The sequence below is a fragment of the Molossus molossus genome, unplaced genomic scaffold (assembly GCF_014108415.1).
Source record: "Molossus molossus isolate mMolMol1 unplaced genomic scaffold, mMolMol1.p scaffold_m16_p_1, whole genome shotgun sequence".
Lineage (NCBI taxonomy): Eukaryota > Metazoa > Chordata > Mammalia > Chiroptera > Molossidae > Molossus > Molossus molossus.
This window is the reverse complement of record NW_023425344.1, coordinates 222,923,107-222,945,439: the sequence shown is the minus strand read 5'-3', so window position 1 is coordinate 222,945,439 and position 22,333 is coordinate 222,923,107. Positions and strand designations below refer to the sequence as shown.

General features: G+C 41.0%; 2 protein-coding genes across 5 annotated transcripts in view; one reads left to right on the top strand and one right to left on the bottom strand.

Moving 5' to 3' along the window:
• Positions 1-22,333, bottom strand: part of SLC39A9 (solute carrier family 39 member 9) — a 57,806-nt gene that overhangs the window by 26,671 nt on the left and 8,802 nt on the right. For 3 of the 4 annotated variants that reach the window (XR_004960418.1, XR_004960419.1, XM_036269757.1), the window contains exon 2: positions 4,860-4,968. Coding sequence is in view for 1 of the 4 variants with exons in the window: in XM_036269757.1 (XP_036125650.1) it covers positions 4,860-4,968 (109 nt within the window). In the remaining 3 variants the exon portion in view is untranslated. Of the gene's footprint in view, positions 1-4,859; positions 4,970-22,333 lie in introns of those variants that run through there. The other variant, XM_036269774.1, reaches the window with a different exon arrangement.
• LOC118634947 (pancreatic progenitor cell differentiation and proliferation factor-like) lies at positions 20,087-20,345 on the top strand. The gene is made up of 2 exons (XM_036269795.1): positions 20,087-20,216; positions 20,254-20,345. The coding sequence occupies exons 1-2, from the start codon at positions 20,087-20,089 to the stop codon at positions 20,343-20,345; spliced, it is 222 nt and encodes a 73-aa protein (XP_036125688.1).

The following is a 22,333-nucleotide window of genomic DNA, read 5'->3' as shown; positions in this document are numbered from 1 at the left end:
CATAAAAGTATTCTGAGCCCAAACCAGAAAAACTGAAAATAAAGGAATATAATCCAATGCATATTAAACCTTAAATCTATATCTGAAATATGGTTTGTAAATAATATCTCAATAAAACCATTATAAAAAAACAAACCCTTCTTTCCTTTACCTCAGAGTTTCCCAAACTTGGCAATAAGAATTATTCGGCAATTGGTTAAAAAATGATATTCCCAGACCTTTTCTTTGGAGGCCAGGAAACTATATTTTTTAAATAAACACCCTTCAAGAACTTTTATTATCAGACAAGTTTAGTAAACAGCAGCTACCCATAATTCTTTCTTAGCTATAAAGCCAAGAAAAACAATTTAATTGTCTATTTAGTCATGGTCTGAATGTTCCTAGTACACCAGTGGAATAATCACACCCAGAAAAATTCAAGCTAATTCATTGGGATATGAAAGAAAATACTTTAGGCAAAATGGACAAATTCCTAGAATCATATAGTCTTTCAACCAGGAAGAATCAGAAAACTTGAACAGATTGTTATTGAACCAATAACAATAAAAAAATTGAAGCAGTAATCAATAAACTTCCAACATACAAGAGCCCGGGTCTGGACAGCTTCACAGGGGAGTTTTACTGAACAGTCAAAGAAGAACTAACACCTGTTCTCCTCATACTATTCCAAAAAATCAAGAGGAAGAAAGACTTCCAAACTCTTTTTATGAGGTCAGCATAATCCTAATTCTAAAACAAGATAAAGACACTACAAAGAAAGAAAATTACAGGCCAATATCCATGATGAACATAGACACCAAAATCCTCAGTGAAATATTAGCAAATCAGATCCAGCAATATATTAAAAAAATTATTCACCACAACCAAGTGGGATTTATCCCAGGGATACAAGGCTAGTCCAATATTCGCAAATCAATAAATGTGATACACCACATAAACAAAATAAAAGATAAAAATCATATGAGCGTATCAATAGATTCTGAAAAGGCATTTAATAAAATACAGCACCCATTTCTGATAAAAATACTCAGCAAAGAGGGATCATATCTCAACATAATAAAGGCCATTTATGAAAAACCTACACCCAACATCATACTCAATGGGCAAAAACTAAAAGCATTTCTGTTAAGAACAGGAAGAAAACAGGAATGTCCACTTTTGCCACTCTTATTCAACACAGTACTGGATGTTTTAGCCAGTGATCAGACAAGAAGAAAAAATAAAAGGCATCCAAATTGGAAAGGAGGAAGGGAAACTGGCAATATTCACAGATGACAGGATATCGTACATAGAAAACCCTAAAAACTCCATAAGAAAACTACTAGATTTAATAAATGAATTCGGCAAAGTAGCAGGACACAAAATTAACATCCAGAAATCAATAGCATTCTTATACACCAATAATGAACACTCAGAAAGGGAAACTTTAAACAATCCCATTTACCACTGCAACAAAAAACATTAAGATACCTAGGAATAAACTTAACCAAGGAGGTAAAAGATCTGTTCTCAGAAAACTACAGAACATTGAGAAAAAGAAATAGAGGAAGATACAAAAAAAATGGAAGCATATACCATGTTCATGGATTAGAAGAATCAATATCATTAAAATGTCAATATTACCCAGAGCAATCTATAGATTCAATGCAATCCCTATTAAAGTACCAAGACATATTTTACAGATCTAGAACAAAAACTCCAAAAATTTATATGGAACCAAAAGAGACCCTGAATAGCCACAGCAATCTTGAAAAACAACAAAGCTGGAGGGATCACAGTACCAGATATCAAGTTATACTACAAAGCCATCGTAATCAAACAGCCTGGTACTGGCACAAGAACAGACATATTGATCAATGGAACAGAATAGAAACCCAGAAATCGACTCAAGATATATGTGCAATAAATATTCAACAAAGGAGGCAAGAGCATATAATGGAGAAAGGACAGTCTCTTCAATAAATGGTGCTGGGAAAATTGGACAGCTATATGCAAAAAAATGAAACTAGACCACCAACTTACACCATACACAAGAATAAACTCAAAATGGACAAAAGACTTAAATATAAGGCATGAAACCATAAAAGTCCTAGAAGAAAATGTAGGCAGCAAAACATCACACACAGCAGATTTTTCACTGATACATCGCCAAGGGCAAGAGAAACAAAGGAAAAATTTAATAAATGGGACTACATCAAGCTAAAAAGCTTCTGAATAGCAAAATAAATCAGCATCAGAATGAAAAGGGAACTCATTCTTTGGGAGAACATATTTGCCAATGATACAGCGAATAAGGGATTAATATCCAAAATATACAAACTATTCATATATCTCAACAAAAGGAAGACAAACAATCCAATTAAAAATGGGCAAAGGACCTGAATAGATACTTCTCAAAAGGACATACAAATGACCAAGAGACATGAAAAAATGCTCAACGGCACTAATCATCAGAGAGATACAAATTAAAATGACTATGAGGTATCACCTCACACCTACCAGAATGGCAGCCATCAACAAATCATCAAACAAGTGCTGATGAGGATGTGGAGGAAAGGGGACTCCAGAACAATGCTGGTGGGGAATGCAGACTGGTGCAGCCACTATGGAAAACAATATGATGTTTCCTCAAAAAATTAAAAATGGAACTTCCATTTGACCCAGTGATTCCACTTCTGGGAATATACCCTAAGAAGCCTGAAACACCAATCAGAAAGAATATATGTACCCCCGTGTTCATAGCAGCGCTATTCACAATAGCTAAGATCTGGAAACAGCCCAAGTGCCCATCAGTAGATGAGTGGATAAAAAAGCTGTGTTACATTTACACAATGGAATTCTATGTAACAGTAAGAAAGAAAGATCTCTTACCCTTTAAGAAGACATGAAGGGACCTGGAACGTATTATGCGAAGTAAAATAAGCCAGTCAGAAAAAGACAAGTACCACATGATCTCATTTATTTACGTAATATAATGAACAAAATAAGCTGATGATCAAAACAGATCCAGAGACATGGAAGTAGGGAACAGACTGACAAAGGTCAGAGGGAAGGAGGTAGGGGAGGACAGGTGGGAAGAGATAAATCAAAGAACTTACATGCATATATGCATAATCAATGGACACATACAATAGTGTGGGGAAGGCCCTGGCCAGTTTGGCTCAACGGTTGAGTGTTGGCCTGCGGACCAGAGTCCCGGGTTTGGTTCCCTCTAGGGGCACGTACCACCAAAAATAAAAAAATAAATAAATAAATAGTGTGGGGAAGGCAGGAAGGGAATGGAAGAAGGGGAGAAGGGGTCAGTGGGGGAAGAAAGGGGGTACATCTGTAATACTTTCAACAAAAAATAAAATAAAATACTGATCGATACATATTCACTTTAAATCTTGTAAGTTTAAATTCTTCTAAAATTTTAGCATGTGTTTTATAATGTACACAGTACATCAACAGCATAGTGCATGAATATCTTTTTTCCCAATAAGGATATATGATTTTAAAAAAAGAGTGGACACCACTGCTTTTAGGTTTCTGATTTATTATTTTTCTCTCTCTAAAGCTGACAAATCCTCAGCCTCAGTTTTATTTTGCAACAAGACCCCTTCATCCTTATTCTTTATCATTATGCCCATATTCATTCCCCAGGTATAAGAGCATCATCCATCTGAATAAAGGACACAGGTCTTTTTCTCAACTGAGATCTATCTAGTAAAAAATCTGGAAGGCATATACCTCTTTATACTATTCTTAAAGTCCAGTAGACTCTTGGTATTTAATGATTCAGCTCAACCTGACGGCAGTGGATCAATGGATTGAGCATAGTCCCATGGACGGAGAGAGAGGTCCTGGTTTGAATCCCGGTCAGGGTAGCCAATCAACATTTCTCTCTCACATCAATGTTTCTCTCTCTCTCTCTCTCTCCCTCACTGTCTCTCTAAAAAAAATCCATAAAAACATATTTTAAAGATTCAGCTCACCAAATTAACAGCTGTGGTTTCAATCCTTCACAGGTATCTATAAAGTTTCAGGACAAATAGTAATCTGATTTTGCTGAATCACAAATTTGAATCAGTATGATTCCAAGTAGGTGTGAAGAGCCAAGTTATTTAGCAGGTGAGTAAACCAAACTGAACACCCAGCATTTGCTCTCACACCTATACTGTTCTCCACTTGTTATTAGTGTCAGGAGAGCCCTCTTTAGATTTTTAGTTATCTTTTACTACAGGAGTCCTCACCAATTATCTACAAAGTTTACTATAACGAGTCCTTAAGCCCGGCCGGTGTGGCTCAGTGGTTGAGCGTTGACCCATATACCAAGAGGTTGCTGGTTCGATTTCTGGTCAGGGCACATGCCCAGGTTGTGGGCAAATCCCCGGTGGGGGGCATACAGGACGTGGCCAACTGATGTTCTCTCTCACTGATGTTTCTATTTCTCTCTCCCTCTCCCTTCCTCTCTCTCTCAAATCAATAAAGAAAAAAAAATTTTTTTAAGAGTCCTTAAATCCTAATACATATATATTGACATAGTTTTTCAATTAAAGAACACTAAAAATACCTATCATGTAGGATTTGGGAAGTTTTTGAGTGGGCATTAAAAAAGGTCAGTCATACTTTGAAAGACTGAAATTCATGCATTATTGCAAATACTAAATCTTAAGTGGTACTCATGAATTGGGACATTCAAATCACAAACTGTTTAGGATGTGTTCAATGTCAAAGATGCCAAAAGATATACTTTAAGAACTTGTCTCAGGATAGACTTCTACAGCAAACATCAATTGAGTTCAGAAAAAATATCCTTAAGCTCCTTTCAACATTCCATGTCAATAACATATCTCAAAGAAGACCTTCCTCTCTCTCACCCTCAAGAACATCTTCATAAAGTGCATGTACTCCTTCAGGCACGATGACCGCCAGTGCAGTTCCACAGAGAAGTCCGGCACCCAAAACAGTCACCAGCTTTAGTCTCTCCTGGAAAGAAAATATAAGAAATCGTTGAAAAGATTGATGAATGAATGGAAAATAGTTTCTGAAGTATCTAATCAAAACTGTGAGCGGCTCATTTGATGAAGCAAAACTTGTCTACTATTCATGATAGGGAGAAATGAGTATAATTATCTAATACTAAAGAAATGTGAATTTCTGCAACCTATCTGGACCACAGTTTGGCAATTTAGATTTAGTCTCAAAATGTGAATTCTGCCCTGGCCAGCTGGCCTCAGCGGTAGAGTATCGGCCCATGGACCAAGGAGTCTCGGGTTCGACTTCCGCCAAAGGCATGAACCTCAGTTGTGGTTCATCCCCGGGCCTGGTCTGGGTCGTGCAGGAGGCAACCAGTCGATGTGTCTCTCTCACGTCAATGTTTCTTTCTCTCTCCCTCTCTCTCCTTCCCACTCTGTCTGAAGATAAATAGAAAAATATCCTCAGGTGAGGATTAAAAAAAAAAATTGAATTCTTTGATCCAGCAATTTCACTTCTAGAAATTCACCCTAAGAAAGAAAGAACTATGCAAAGATGACCACTGCATTTATTAAGAGTGCAAACCCTAAAATAACCTCAATGTCCAAGAAAGGAGAGCAGCTAAATAAACTATGATATTTCACAGTACCACAACATTCAGCCATTAAAAATTATGATATAGGTCTATTTATGGCTATAAAAGTCATAATGTGCCCGGCCAATGTGGCTCATTGATTGAGTGTCAACCCATGTACCAAGAGGTTGTTGGTTCAATTCCCTATCAGGGCACATGCCCAGGCTGTGGGCCCAATCCCCGGTGGTGGGGCATGCAGGAGGCAGCCAATTGATGTTCTCTCTCATCGATGTTTCTATCCTCCCTCTCCCTTCCTCTCTCTCTAAAATCAATAAAGAAAAAAAAAGTCATAATGTAGTGCTATGAGGAAAAAGCTGGTGTAGACAACATGATTTTTGTTTTTCGATAATCTCTTCGTCTTAACAAAAAGTACACATATAAGTACATGTGTAAATTAAATGTTAACATTTCCTACTTTATAATTTGTAAACATGTAATGTATAATTTATAAAACATTTATAATTTATCTAAAATGAACATATATTACTCATACAACAAAGAACTGTATTTAGTTCAGTATTAAAATGTTCCATGGATGCCTGACCAGTGTGGCTCAGTGAATTGAGAGGTCCCAGTTCGATTCCTGGTCAGGGCACAAGCCCAGGTTGCAGGCTTCATCCCCAGTAGGGGGCGTGCAGGAGGCAGCCGATCGATGTCTCTATCTCTCTCCCTTCTTCTCTCTCTAAAAAAATCAATAAAAACATACATTTTAAAAAAATGTTCCATGGTTTGTTTTTTGTTTTGTTTTTAATCCTCACCCAAGGATATTTTTCCATTTATCTTCAGATAGAGTGGGAGGGAAAGAAAGGAAGAGAGAGAGAGAAACATCAATGTGAAAAGGACACAATGACTGGTTGCCTCCCTCACGACCCCGACCAGGGCCTGGGATGAACCGCAACCAAGGTACATGCCCTTGGCCAGAATCAAACCCGTAACTCATTGGTCTGTGGGCTGATGCTCTTTGGCTGAACCAAACTGGCCAGAGCCCATGGTTTTCTTAAAAAAATGATTTATTGAAGTATGATTGACAAACAAAAAGCTGTAGATATTTAATGAATACAACTTGATGTGTTTGGAAATAAGTATACATCTGAAAAATCATCATCATAATCAATGCCATAAATGATCTATGGTTTTAATCCAACTTAATCCCAATTTTTTCTTTTTACCCACATTTCTTTGAGAGCTGCCTCCTGACATACAAAAGGATTACATTTCAAAATTTCTTGAAGCAGTGGTGTTCCCTACATGGCTTCCTGGAATCTTAGCAATGTAAAAAATTATATTAAAAACTATACAAGGTATGCCCTGACCAATTTGGTTCAGTGGTTAGAGCATCGGCCCGCATACTTAAGGGTTGCAGGTTTGACTCCTGGTCAAAGGCACATACTTGGGTTGCAGGTTTGATCCCTTGATGGTGGCAACCAATCAACATGTCTCACTCTCTTTAAAAAAAAAAATCAATGGAAAAAATGTCCTCGGATGAGGATTAACCAAAAAAAGAAATTACATGAGGTAATTCTGTATGTTGCTTATAAAAACGTTCCAATAATTTAATAGTACATCATGTACTTCTTCACTTTTCTATTTTGGTTTCCTTTATTGAGGTTAGCAGAAATAATAGTGGCTGTATTACCTCTGATGTACTACTGAACTTGAGTCTGTGAGGCTGGGAAAATATATATGTAGTCTCTGGGAAAATGAGTTCTTAGCTGAAAGGCTGGTTGAAATACACCCCTTCTTTATTTGGGAAGAAGGAAGGGATCTATAGCTCACTGTGTCTCTATTGAAAACAAGGGAACTATTATAGTTGTTTGTCAGCACCAACTAATACTTGCCATATAGCAAGAGGGGAATTCCCACAATTCGAGCACACAGGCCAGGTCAGCCCTTCACACATTTAGTATGGCCATTATTACCTACTTATAAACTGAGAGTACTCTCAATGCATCCAGTGGCTGGGACACTGGCTTGGGAGATACAACCACTCTGTGTCCAACTTGGTTAACAACTCAGTACCTCAACTGTTCTCCTGTAAAATAAGAATATTTCTGCCTGGCCAGTATGGCTCAGTGGATTGAGCATCATCCCATGGACTAAGAGGTCTTGGTTCGATTCTGGGTTAGGGCACATGCCCAGGTAGCGAGCTTGATCCCCAGTACGAGGGTTGCAGGAGGCAGCTGATCGATGTTTCTCTCTCACATTGATATTTCTATCTCTCTCTCCTTCTTTTTCTCTCTAAAAAATTAATAAAACATATATATATTTTTTTATCTTCACCTGAGCACATTTTTCCATTTCTTGTTCAGACAGAGTGGGAGGGAGAGAGAGAGGAAGAGAGAGATAGAGTGAAACATCAACGTGAAAGGGACACATCAAGTGGCTGCCACCCGCACGACCAACCAGGGCCGGGGACAAACCGCAACCGAGGCACGCGCCCCTAGTGGGAACCGAACCCAGGTCTCTCTGGACTGCAGGCCGACATTCTAACCGCTGAGCCAAACCGGCCAGGGCTAAAAACATATTTTTAAAAAATTGTTTAAAAAAGATTATTTCTGTGTGTCCTGTGAAGATATAGTAGAAAACAGAAGAAAATGATTAAAGCATTTCTCAAAGGTAGAGGCATAATTAGATTTGACATTGTACTCTGCTGCCCTGCACATTCCAAGCCAATGTCCATCACATGGCACAACACGTACAATGGATCATATAAAATTTACCTCTGGCTCGGCCAGTGTGGCTCACGCTGAGCATCGACCCATGCACGCCGGTTCAAGTCTCGGTCAAGGCACATACCAAGGTTGTGGGCCCAATCCCCAGTGGGGGCATGCAGGAGGCGGCCAATTGATGTTCTCTCTCATCGATGTTTCTATCTCTCTCCCTCTTCCTCTCTCTAAAAAATCAATAAAGAAAAAAAAATTTACCTCTGGAAGAAAGATAACATTCAATCACACAACCTCTTTAAATAGTGTGAGTCAGCAGAATCCCTTAGCAACACCAAGAAAAAAAACAAAATTATAACTAGTTATAATTGTTCTCTATTGATAGTTTCTAAAGGTCCATGGCAAAATAAGAGAAATAAGGACAATGTAACTAATGTGTTCTTCATAACGTTTTGATTTGTTTATTCTTTATTGATTTCTAGAAAGAGAGGAAGGGAGAGGGAGAGAGAGATAAAAACATTGATGAGAGAGAATATAGATTGGCTGCCTCCTGCATGCCCCCACTGGGGATTGGGCCCACAACCTGGGCATGTGCCCTGATAGGGAATTGAACTGGCAACCTCCTGGTTCATGGGTCACTGCTCAATCACTGAGCCACACCAGCTGGGCACATTTTGGTTTTTCACTGTAGAGGATTACTCTTTATTCTAAAATTATATCCTATATACTTTTTCATATTAAAATGTTTTCTTTTTAAAAATGATGATGATGATGCCTGGCCAGTGTGGTCATGGACTGAGAGGTCCTGGTTCGATTCCTGGTCAGGGCACATGCCCAGATTGCAGGCTCAATCCCCATTGAGGGGAGTGCAGGAGGCAGCAGATTGATGTATCTCTCTTACCTTGATGTTTCTATCTCTCTCTAAAAAAAAAAAAAAAAATTAAAAAATATATGTATTTAAAAAAATTAAAATGATGAGAATAGTTTCTATTTTTAGCATTCTTATCTGGCAAAATTAAAAACCCTGTATCAATTCTTCCTAATTTCTAAGTTATTACTGGCCTGTGAAACACCCAAAAGCCTCTAAAACCCTGATCCACAGTGTAAGCACGAGCTCTGTTATAATACCATAACAAATTTCAGAAACAAAGAATATAAGAATTTGTAGTAAGAGATGTTCAAGGTAAACCGGAGTGAATCATCTAGCTTTGTAACATTTCCTTGGAGAAAAGGCAGTGTGAGCTAAAATTACTGTATTATGTTTTCAGTTCATTCTGAAATCAAGTAAAGCATATTTATTTACCAAATGAAGTTAAACATCCACTGAACACTATGTTTGGTATGTCCCTGCAACCATTTCCCAAAAATTTTAAGTTATGTGAGAGCAGAGATTTTGGTTCTGAATTTACTGCTGAGCCCTCAGTTTATAGGATAGTATTTGGCATACAACAAATTCTCCCTAAGTATTTACTGAAAGAATGAATGAAATGCTGAGCACCATGGAAGGGACCAGGGACTTGGTACCCACCACTTCACTGGCCCTAATATCAACAAATAAATGAATATAGTGGAATCTCTTTAGAATACTTGTGCTGGAAAATAGGCCTAAACATATTTCTTGTAACTGTAACCATGTCAAGAATTTTCAGTGGTTAGTTGAGTTGAAACTTACACTTTGGCTTAGCAGCGGTTCTCAACCTGTGGGTCGCGACCCCTTTGGGGACCCTTTCACAGGGGTCACCTAAGACCATTGGAAACCACATATTTCCGAAGGTGAGTCATAACAGTAGCCAAATTACAGTTATGAAGTAGCAATGAAAATAATTTTATGGTTGGGGGTCACCACAACATAAGGAACTGTATTAAAGGATCGCAGCATTAGGAAGGTTGAGAAGCACTAGCTTACGGGGTATTCAAGTACTTGTAATAAAGAACTATAGGGCCCTGGCCGGTTTGGCTCAGCGGTTAAAGCGTCAGCCTGCGGTCCAGAGAGACCCGGGTTCGGTTCCCGCTAAGGGCACGTACTTCGGTTGCAGTTTGTCCCCGGCCCTGGTTGGTCGGCCCTGGTTGGTAGTGCGGGTGGCAGCCACTCGATGTGTCCCTTCACGTCGATGTTTCTCTCTCTCTCTCCCTTCCTCTCTCTCCCTCCCACTCTATCTGTACAAAAAATGGAAAAATATCCTCGGGTGAGGATAAAAAAAAAAAAAAAAAAAAAGAACTATAGGAATCCATTATAGTAAATGTGAGGCAAGGTTGTCATTTGTCTCATTAATGCAAATATCTTAAATGACATCTACTTTTTGCCAAGGAGCTCAAAATGTGTTCAGCCACTGTTTCAATCTTCAGTAAAGTGATAAAAAAGATTTTTATCCTACATAACTTTTATTAGCTTGGTAAATGTCTACTAACCTGACAGTGACCAATACTATGGGGACAACACTTTTCCTGAGAAGGAGAATCAGTAGTCAAAACAGTAGGCATCATTACCATGGGTTGTTGTTTCAGTTTTAACTTTTAAAAAATTTTTTAACTACCTAAATAATTTCAGTTGCAATCAGACTTATTTTAAGCACTGCAGATGTGTCTCCATGTTATTTGTATAGCTGTTTTCTTTCACAAAACTTCGCAACTTGGGATTCCATCTCAAAACTATATGTCACAGTTAAAATGCTGACAGGGTCTTTCCTTTGCTTATGGTAAATCACTAAAAGGGTGTATTTGAAAGAAAAACTACAAATTCCAAGTACAGTTCAAGATGAAAAGTGAGCTCCCAAAGCGATAGTTTCTGTCAGAGAAATGAAATATTTGCTTGAGAGAGGCATGAACTGTGTAATGCACTGGTTTTACGCATCTCATTTTACAATTTCACAGTGGTAGCCTGACTGAGCAAAGGATTGAGCAGATGTACTGTTTAAAACAGCTTGGCCCTGGCCCTGGCCGGTTTGGCTCAGCGGTTAGAGCATCCGCCTGCGGACCAGAGAGTCCCTGGTTCGGTTCCCGCTAAAGGCATGTACCTCGATTGCAGTTTGTCCCTGGCCCCAGTTGGAGTCGTGTGGGTGGCAGCCACTCAATGTGGCCCTCTCACATCAATGTTTCTCTCTCTCTTCTCCCCTTTCTCCCTCCTGCTCTGATGTTTAAAAAAAAAATAGCTTGGCCCTGGCCAGTTTTGCTCAGCGGTTAGACCTTCAGCCCACGGACTGGAGAGTCCTGGGTTCAGTTTCCATTAGGGGCACGTACCTCGGTAGCAGTTTGTCCCCAGCCCGAGGTGGGGTCATGTGGTTGGCAACCACTCCATGTGTCTCTCTCACATCGATGTTTCTCTCTCTCTTCCTCCCTCTCTCCCTCCCACTCTATCTGAAGATAAATGTAAAAAAAAAAAAAAACAGCTTGCACTCATGGCCATTAATTATCAACACAAAGCTTTGAAGTCAGTTTAATTTCTTGGCAGACACCAAAATAGTTAGGTGGTTTTTCTTTCCTTGCTCATAGAAACAGTCAATAAATTGTTTGGTTACGCTAAATATAAACCAATAATTTTTATAGCTTTTAATATTGAAAATAGTTTATTTCAACCCCCTTTGTACCATGCTCATTTTAGAACTGAACTCATCAATTGTAGTTTTCTAAAAAAATTAAAGATGTATCTCTTGTTATAAAACTGATCCCTTCAAAGCTCTACACACTGAAGAGATGAAATATATAGATTATAGAGTAAGTTTTGTTCAAGCAACAGAGGCTTTCTCCATATTCTTATAAACAAACCTGATTCAAGGAGATACTTCCTAATGTTGATTTAACTACTACATTACCTGCTAATTGTCAGTAACAGGAAACTCAAATATGAACTTCAATCTTCAAGTCCTTACAACTGAGACAAGATGCCAAAAAGCTTCCTGCCTCTGGAACAGCTGTGTGATCCTGGGCAAGTTTAGTATCCTCTATAAGAAGAAGCTGAGCCTGGCCGGTGTGGCTCAGGGGATTAAGTGTCCTCCCATGGACTGAGCGGTCCCAGTTCAATTCCTGGTCAGGGCATATGCCTTTGGTTGCAGGCTCGATCCCCATTAGGGGGTGTGCAGGAGGCAGCCAATCGATGTATCTCTCTTACATTCATGTTTCTCTCTCTCCCTTCCTCTCTCTAAAAAAAAAAAAAAACCCAGCCCTGGCCAGTTTGGCTCAGCGGTTAGAGCGTCGGCCTGCGGTCCAGAGAGACCCGGGTTCGGTTCCCGCTAAGGGCACGTACCTCGGTTGCAGTTTGTCCCCGGCCCTGGTTGGTCGTGCGGGTGGCAGCCACTCGATGTGTCCCTTCACATCGATGTTTCTCTCTTTCTCCCTTCCTTTCTCTCCCTCCCACTCTATCTGTACAAAAAATGGAAAAATATCCTCGGGTGAGGATAAAAAAAAAAAAAAAAAAACAATCAATAAAAATAGCCCTGGCCAGTTTGGCTCAGCAGTTAGAGCATTGGCCTGCAGACCAGAGAGTCCTGGGTTCGGTTTCCGCTAAGGGCACGTACCTCGGTTGCCTTGCTTGGGTTCCTGTGGGTGGCAGCCAGTTGATGTGTTTCTCTCACATCGATGTTTCTCTCTCTCTTTTCCTCCCTCTCACTCTATCTGAAGATAAATGCAAACATGTCCTCAGGTGAGGATTTAAAAAAATCAATAAAAATATATATATAAAAAAAAAAAGGAGCGGAGATGATGACTACTATTACTACTATGATGTAGAAGTAGGGTATTAGCGCGCTTAACACAGAAAAACTGCTTATCTTTATTGCATGTCTTTAAGTTATTGCCTATCTTTTTTGTTGTTGTTGTTAGGTGTGGCCAGTGTTTCTTTTTTTCAATTTTTTTAATTAATTACTTTATTTTGGTTACAGACGTTTCTTTTTCCCCCACTGATTCCCCCCTCCCCCTCCCTCCCTACCCTGTCCCCACCTTTGTTGTCCATGTCCATTGTTAATACACACATGCATATAAGTTCTGTGGTTTATCTCTCCCCCCCTCACCCCCTCTTCAGGGGATTGTCAGTCTGTACCCCACTTCCACATCTCTGGGACTACCCCGTTCCTCAGACTGTTATGTTCATTATATTCCACAAATAAGTGAGATCATGTGATATTTGTCTTTCTCTGCTTGGCTTGTTTTGCTTAGGATAATACTTTCCAGGTCCCTCCATGTTGTCTCAAAGGATAAGAGATCTTTCTTTCTTACAGCTGCATAGTACTCCATTGTGTGTACATACCACAGCTTTTTTATCCATTCGTCTACTGATGGACATTTGGGCTGTTTCCAGATATTATCTATTGTAAACAGTGCTGTTACAAACATGGGGTACATATATTCTTTCTGATTGGTGTTTCAGGTTTCTTAGGGTATATTCCCAGAAGTGGGATCACTGGGTCAAATGGAAGTCCAGTTTTTAATTTTTTGAGGTAACATCATAGTGTTTTCCATAGTGGCTGCACCGGTCTGCATTCCCACTAGCAGTGTACTAGAGTCCCCTTTTCTCCACACCCTCGCCAACACTTGTTGTTTGATGATTTGTTGATGGCGGCCATTCTGACAGGTGTGAGGTGATACCTCGTTGTTTTAGTTATTGCTTATCTTTAACATCACTGGTAGCATGCAGAAGAAAGCTCCTAAGCCCCCTCCTCCACAAGAACAACAAAAAACAAAACTCAAATACTTGGCTAAAAGTTCACACGAATAATGCTATGATGATATTTGCCAGCATCATATAGGCTTCCCCTTTCCTAATTCATCTGACATAGAGGTAATAACAAGCAAACTTTATTAATGCCACGTCCTCCAATCTTGGAAAACAAGATAAATTCCTTTTTTTTTTTGTATAAAAGTCCTTTCTAAATATAAAAGAACGAAACAGAAATGGAAATCCCATAAGACTGATGTGACTACAAAAACAAAAACAAACAAAAGTCCATTAGGAAAGAACCTGGGTAAACACTGACAATAAATATTGTAGTATGTGTTATTAATATATAAGATGTTTAACTGAACTGAGACAATTAAAATAACAAAAATACATTTTTCTCTACCAAATTAGCAAAGTTTTAAAAATTAACAATGACAGTATACTCAATGTTTGTGAGACATCGGTGTCATTTGCATTTCTTGGACAAATGCATTTTAAAAATCTGGTAATAGAGATTGAGAACCTTCTTAAGAACATTTGTGCCCTTTGATCCTGTCATTCTACAGCTGCAGAAATAATCTAAAATATGGTCAGAATATCAGACAAAATATATTCAATACTGAAAACAAACTAAATGCATAGCAAGAATTTCTGTACGTAAAATAACTGAATGTAATGAAGGCATTAAAAATGCCTAGAACACCCGCCAGTGTGGTTCAGTAGTTGGGCATTGACCCATGCACCAAGAGGTTGCCAGTTCGATTCCTGGTCAGGGCACAGGCCCAGGTTGTGGCCCAAATCCCCAGTGGGGAGCATGAAGGAGGCAGCCAATCAATGTTCTTTCTCATCGATGTTTTTTTCTCTCTCTCTCTCCCTCTTCCTTCCTCGCTCTCTAAAAATAAAAATCAATAAAGAAAAAAATTTGTTTTAAAAAATGCCTAGAACACATTTATAATAAATAATAAAGGAAAATGCTTATGTTATACTACTAAATAAAAGAAGGGAGAATGTAAAATTATACATATACCATATAACCATATTAAAAGTGCAAACAAATAGCCCTGGCCAGTTTGGCTCAGTGATAAGAGCGTCGGCCCAAGGACCAGAGAATCCCAGGTTCAGTTCCTGCTAAGGGCACGTACTTTGGTTGCAGTTTGTCCCTGGCCCTGGTTGGGGTCATGTGAGTGGCAACCACTCGATGTTTCTCTCTCTTCCTCCCTCTCTATCTGAAAATAAATGCAAAAATGTCCTCGGGTGAGGATTTAAAAAAAAAGGGCTGTTTGGCCCACACAATAATATATTTGAATTAGTAGCCAAATGTAAAATTCAAAAGATTTCATGTAAAAATCTGTATTTCCAACTTCTGAAAAGTAGAGAAAGTTGGCAACACCAGGGCTAGTGTCATCAAATGGTACATGCTTTTCAGTTGACCAGTGTTCCCACTCCTCCCCAGTGACTCCCAGGCACTGACAATGATGGTCAGCTGCCACCTATCTTGTTCAACTTGAACTGTTTTATCTTACTCCAGGCTTGATTCACTATTCAGCCTCATTAGTTATTTGATTTTATAACCCATTACCTAGTTGTTATTAGGGTTCAACCAAGAAAGAGAAATCATAAAGTAATTTGAACAGGGAAAGTTTAATATGAAGAATAACCCTAACAGGGGAGTGAAGTAATAAGAAATTAGGTAATGAGAGAAAACTCCAAGGAATACAAGAGTAGCAGATAAAAGGACCAGTGACTATCCTAGGGTCCAGATAGAGTGCTCAAAGAAGAGGTCCCACCAGATCTGAGATACAAACCCTGCTGAAGAGGGCATGGCTAGGCTCAACGTGAGGGTTCTGAGACCAATCCTGACGTGTGTGAGGGGTGTGCTTCCCCATACAAAGCAACACTAGTGAGGCAGGCTAGTAAGAATTTAGGAAAATTCCTTGGCAAGTGGTACGGGGAAACTGAGACAGACAGCTGAACAAACTGGGGGAGCAATTTACAGCCAGATACAGAAGGTACCAGGGCAGAAAGACCCAGGTGCCTAGCAAGGGGCAAAACTGGTGCCAGACCTCACCCCTCAGGGTAGCCTTTCCTCCCTTGGCATATCACTGGTCTTGTGGTTTAGACTCCCTGCTCTGGTGCTGAGCAATCAGTGGAGACCTGAAAGGGCACACCTGCAAAAGCTGATGACTATTCTATTGAGATACTCCTCTAAACTCCCAGCCTTTAAAACCCTCAAGACCGAAGGACCCAGCAAAAGCTCTCCCTCCCAGGAGCAGGTCTGCACCTTTCCCTTCCCCTCTTATTCCCCAAGGCATGCATCTCCTAAACTCTAAGGGAACCCACAAGATTTGAAACCAGGGGAGTAATGGGCAGCAGCAGCTCGTCCTGGGCTAACCCCCTAAACCCATCCCCAAGGCCCCTTTTCTCCAACTCTCCAGTGAGCTGACCAGCTCTGCCGTGGCGCATTTCTTTCTCATACTGTTTCTAGAGAGCCAAAGCACCCCACCTAGGCTCTCTCCAGTTGCTTCTTCTATCCTAGGCCCTTCCTTGGTTCACTGTCCCCAGATTTAATAAATGTCCTCTCAAAATCACCTAGACTGGTACTGTGATCTCTTTCCTGCATGAAGTCAAGAACCCACATGCTACTGGCCAGCCTTAGTCAGACCTGTTCCAGGCGGCCAGTCCCCTTTCCAGTAACACTGGGACACCAACTGGTATCCTACAATCCAACTAAATTCTAACACTATCTACCTAGAGACAGTGTCATATCCCACAGGGTAAGAGCTCAGTCTTACAAGACTGCCCAAGTCTCCCCACTTCATATGCCAGTCAAAAGTCCAGGTTGTTGCCCTGGCCGATTTGGCTCAGCACAGCGGTTGGAACATCAGTCCGAGGACTGAAGGGTCTCGGGTTTGATTCCAGTCAAGGCACATGCCTGGGTTGCACGTTCGATCACCAGCCTAGTAGGGGTCATGCGGGAGGCAACCGATCAATGTGTGTCTCTCTTACATCAATGTTCCTCTCTTTCTCTCTCTCTCTCTCTCCCTCCCTCCCTCCCCTCCTCCCACTCTTTCTGAAAGAAATCAATGTAAAAATATCCTCGGGTGAGGATTAAGAAAAAAAAAGTCCAGGTTGTCACCTGTGCTTCTGACCAACTGGCTATATATATTGGAGGTTCCAAAGACCCCCTCTCCTTAGGTTCAATTAATCTGCTAGAATAGCTCACTGAACGCAGAGAAACATTTTACTTACTAGTTACCAGTTCATTATTAAAAGATATCTCAGGGACAGCCAGATGGAAGAAATTCATTGGCCAAGGTATGGGGAAAGAGTGCAGTTTCCTTGCACTCCCATGCACTCCCCAAGCATGAAACTCCCTCAGGACCTCCATGTGTTCACCAACCTAAAGCTCTTTGAACCCCCACCCCCTTTTTTCACAGGCAGAGAGAGTGGAAAGGGAGGAAGGGGGAGGGAGGAGACAGAGAGAGAGAGAGAGGAACAGAGACAGAGAGAGAGACAGAGAGAGAAAGACAGAGAGAGAGAGAAACATTGATGTGTGAGAGATTAATTGCTCCCAACACGTGCCCTGACCAGGGAATCAAACCTGCGACCTGCGACCTGCGACCTGCGACCCTTCAGTGCCCAGGCTGACACTCCAACCACTGAGCCACACTGGCCAGGGCAGAACCCCCTCCCTTTTTTAATGGACACATCGTAGCATAGGTGAAATTAATTTAATCATCAGCCACTAGCAATTGAGTCAACCTCTAGCCCCTCTTCCCTGCCCAATAGGACTAAAGTTTCCAATTCTCTTATCAGCCCCCATCCTTAGGTTATCTAGTGGCCTTAGAGAAGTCACCTCATTCACATAACTAAAGACACCTCCATGGCTCTCGTCACTTAGGAAATTCTAAGGGTTTTAGATGCTCCATGCCAAAATCAGGGATGAAGACGAAATACGTATTTCTTATTATAAATGACAGAATCACAGGCAGAGAAGTTTTTGTGGTCCACAGTGGTGGAACTTGCTACAAATCTGCACTCTAGGCTTTCAGGGAAAGCTGTTCATAGTAAAGTACCTTACTAGAGAGACTCCTATAATACCTCCCAAGGGAGGTACCAGTGGAAACTACTGTCAGCAGGAGTCAGAGGCTTGCAGAGCTGTCTGTGGTGCAGGAGCTGGGCACTGGAGAAGCCTAGCTGGAAGCTGGAGCTAGTGCTGCAGAAGCCTGCACTAGAGAAGCTGGACACGGGGGAGGCTGCCTATACAACAGAAACTGGTGCCAGAGAAGTTGTCTAGGAGCCTACTGAACAAGTGAGCCAGAACCAAGAAGAAAAACCTCTTCCTCTAACAAGTTCTCTCCAGTATCCTTTATTGACAAACCTCAACATTGTGCCAGCTGGCAAAGGAAAAATATTTAAAAGGCCCAGATCCATTTTTGCAGAGTAATCAATAGAGGGTAAATGTGGAGCTGAGAGTTAGTAAATTGATGGCATACTAGCCTATTATAACTACATAAAAAGGTACACAGGAGCCCAGTGAGTGCCAAGGACAATAGAGAGCAAATAAAATGCTTGCTCTTCAGGCTATTTAGCTAATCAGACTTTTCTGGTTATTTAGATTAATGAGGTTTCTGGATGAACAAGTTTTACACAAGAGAGGTGCTATCAATATTCTTCTCCTTCATCTCTATTATAACAACTAATATTTATTCAGTATTACAATGTCAAGCATGTTCTATTATAATCACTTTACATACATTAACTCAATCCTACAAAGTAGGTACTTCTATTATCGCCACTTTACAACAAAGCATACGAAGTTCAAGTAATTTGCCCAGATTCACACAGCCAGCAAATGGCAGAGCCACGGTCTGAGCCTGGGTAGTCTAGCTCTAGAATCTTTAATCTTAAGCACTATGATAAACTGCTTCTCTATAAAACCCATTTCACTGTTTCAGTTTTTGCTTTTACCACCTGCCTTCTTTCCCCAATTTGCTTTTGTCAATTGCATAAAGAATTAATGAAAGGATCATACATCAAGGTGCAGAAGCTACAGTAAATTTTTTTTGCTTAACAGAAACTGACCCCTAGGTAAATACAGGGTTTGCAACAGTTTGATGTAATTATCTAGTAGTGGACCCCAAGACCCTGTCACTTAAAAATCCGTGTAACTGGGGTAGAAGAATTTCAATTGCCAGACCAACTGACACTTATTTCTATTTTATTTCAATAAAGTTAGACATCGAATATTAGTATTCAAGGAGGACTGAGATTTCTTTAATTACATCATAGGTTTAAAAAATACCTATTTATGCCCTGGCCGGTTTGGCTCAGCGGTTAGAGCGTCTGCCTGCGGTCCCGAGAGACCCGGGTTCGGTTCCCGCTAAAGGCACGTACCTCGGTTGCAGTTTGTCCCCGGCCCTGGTTGGTCGTGCGGGTGGCAGCCACTCGATGTGTCCCTTTCACATCGATGTTTCCCTCTCTCTCTCTTCCTCTCTCTCCCTCCCACTCTGTCTGTACAAAAAATGGAAAAATGTCCTCGGATGAGGATTAAAAAAAAACAAAAAACCTATTTATACTTACACTTAGCATTAGAATTACTATTACCTAACATTCCAAAATGACCTATGGAGACCTTAAACCATATTCAAGTCTCACATCTAAATTCTTCAACTAGAGGTTTATAACTGTCACATACAGAAGCATTCTGAATCCATTTCAAGTCTTCTTCTCTCAAAAAAGTGTATCAATTCTTAAATAGCACAATTTAGAAATGACTAAACTATGAAAATAAATGCATGAAATTAATCTTTGATAGTTCAAAACAGAAACTGCTTCAGATTCCAGTTTGGCGGGTGTTAATTTAAAAGGCATCTAAGGTGTAGTCAGTTCTTACAGGTTTCAGCGGTAACTGAAGATTGTGTTACCTCTGTAGTTTCAATCCCGCTACACTGACTAAGTACAAAGCGTGAGAGGTACTGTGAAAGGTCAAATATTAGTGATGTCAAGAACATTCCTAAATTGGGACCCCTGTGCACCTGTCTCTGTCATGGAGCGGCCTTCCACGGTCTCCTCTGCAGATGGGCCCTGTGGCCTAGTGTCCTGGTTCCTGCCGCTTGTGATCTCAAACTGAGGCCCACAAGGAGTTGCTGCTGAGGTTCCCACCAGTCCAGAAGCAACAGTATGGCAGCCATCCCCTCCACTGTCTCACTCGCGGCCACCCACAACTACCTGTGCTGCCTGGGTTCCACTTCCAGTAACAGCTCCTGCGGAAGTGCCGAGTGCCCTGGAAAAGCCGTCTCCCACCGCCCTGGTCTCCCTAAGGTGGACCTGAGTCACCGGTGGGCAAGCTTCTTTTTTGGGAAGTCCACTCTCCCTTTCATGGCCACAGTGTTGGAGTCCCCAGAGCACTCGGAATCTCCCCAGGCCTCCAGCAGCGTGATCACCTGTGACCTGGCTCGGGAAGCCACGAGGAAGCAGCCTGGCGGCCAGCCCGGAAAAGCCAATGCTGCTCATCCTGAATGGCCACCACCAGCCAGCCACCAGTCTTCCACAGGCCCGAGGCTCCTTTGGACCCCTCCCTGAACCTCTCCTTCTCTACCCCTTCCCTCCTCCTCACCCCACCCCACAGACCAGTAGGCTGCAGCAAGCAGAAGCACTGGGTTCTTTTATATCAAAAGAGCAAAACAACAAAAAGGAAGTTGAAAGAGCCCTGCTCTTGACTACTCAAGCCACACACAAGCCTTCCTGACACCCCATAACCATGTATGTGCCTTGCACCAGATGGAAAACAAACTACAAGCAGCCAGCAAAATTTAAAAAATAATAATAAAAATAAAATAAAGTAAATATATATATGTATATAAAAATAAAAATCAGGGAGCTTAAGGGGTATAATATTACTGGCATTAAGAAGTTCCTAGACAGAGATCAGGGATGGGGAATACCAAGGTCGCCTTCCCCCTTTTCGTATTGCTTAAAAGCATGTTTGTGGAATGAAGCCAGACTGAAACAACATTCTACTCTAGTAAAAAACAGCTGGTTGCAGGCTAGAGAAGAGTGGGCCAGAGACCCAGTAAAGATTTGGGACATGGAAAAGTAGAGTAGTAGGGGTCCCAAAAAGTCATGTCTTTAAAAGGGCGTGAGGGCAAGGAAGAAAGAAAATAAATGATGCAGGTTAAAATAGAAAGTAAAAAAGGGTTGCCTATTATTCATATCAGTGGACTTTGATGGAAAGAGATAGGCCCCACCCTGGAATTAATCATTACTAGTGTCAAAGGGTTTGGAGAACATTGATTAAGGAAGCATTTTCCTGCCCTGGCCAGTTCGCTCAGCAGTTAGAGCATTGGCCCTTGGACCAATGAGTTGCAGATTCAATTCTGGTCAAGGGCATGTATCTCTGTTGCAATTCATCCCCGGCCCTGGTTGGGAGGCCCTGGTTGGGGTTGTATGGGAGGCAGCCACTCGATGAGTCCCTTTCACGTCACTGTTTCTCTTTCTCTTTCTCTTTCTCTCTCTCTCTCTCTGTCTCTCTCTCTGTCTCTCTGTCTCTCTCTCTCTCTCTCTCTCTCCCACTCTATCTGAACAAAAATGGAAAAATGTCCTCAAGTGAGGATAAAAAAAAAAGGGAAGCATTTTCCTGATTGATGAAAAATAACTCAGTTATGCTCATCTACCCCTGCTAGAAGGTTATGCAGTGTATTATGTAATGTATAATAAAAATTAAAAACTAAAAAAAAAAAACAACAGTCTGGCCAGTGTGGCTCAGTGGTTGAGCATCGACCCATGCACCAAGGGGTCGCTGGTCAGGACACATGCCCAGATGTGGGCCCAATCCCCAGTGGAGGGCATGCAGGAGGTGGCCAATCGATGTTCTCTCTCATCGATGTTTCTATCTCTCTCTCCCCCTCCCTTCCTCTCTCTCTAAAATCAATAAAGAAAAAAAATTCAAAGAACAAACACAAAACAGTTCCCAGACAGAAGAGCAAATGTTTGATAAAGTTTTCTGGGCCATCTTTAACAACGGGACACAGAGGACTTTGAGCAAATGGGTCTTGCTAGGTTTCTCCCTATGACACACTACTTTATATTAAACTATAATTATCTATGATATCTCCCTTTAGGAGCAGGTTCTCTATCTAAATTCTTTTTAAGTAGTTATGGGGAAGGTCAAAGGTTTTTCCTGAGTATTTCTTAAAAATATCTAGCTTAGCCCTAGCCAGTTTGCCCAATGGTTAGAGCATTGGCCCACAGGTTCAATTCCGGTCAAGGGCATGTACCTCAGTTGCAGTTCATCCCCAGCCCTGGTCGGGGTCGTGTGGGAGGCGACCGGTTAATGTGTCTCTCTCACATCGATGTTTCTCTCTCTCTCCCTCTCTCCCACTCTATCAGAGGGAAGATTAAAAAAATAAAAATAAAAATAAAATAACA

Excerpts from the sequence above, each read along its gene's own strand:
- LOC118634947 (XM_036269795.1), top strand. The coding sequence starts at position 20,087 with ATGGCAGCCATCCCCTCCACTGTCTCACTCGCGGCCACCCACAACTAC. Across the intron at positions 20,217-20,253 it reads AGCCGTCTCCCACCGCCCTG|CTTCTTTTTTGGGAAGTCCA; the intron begins GTCTCCCTAAGG and ends CCGGTGGGCAAG.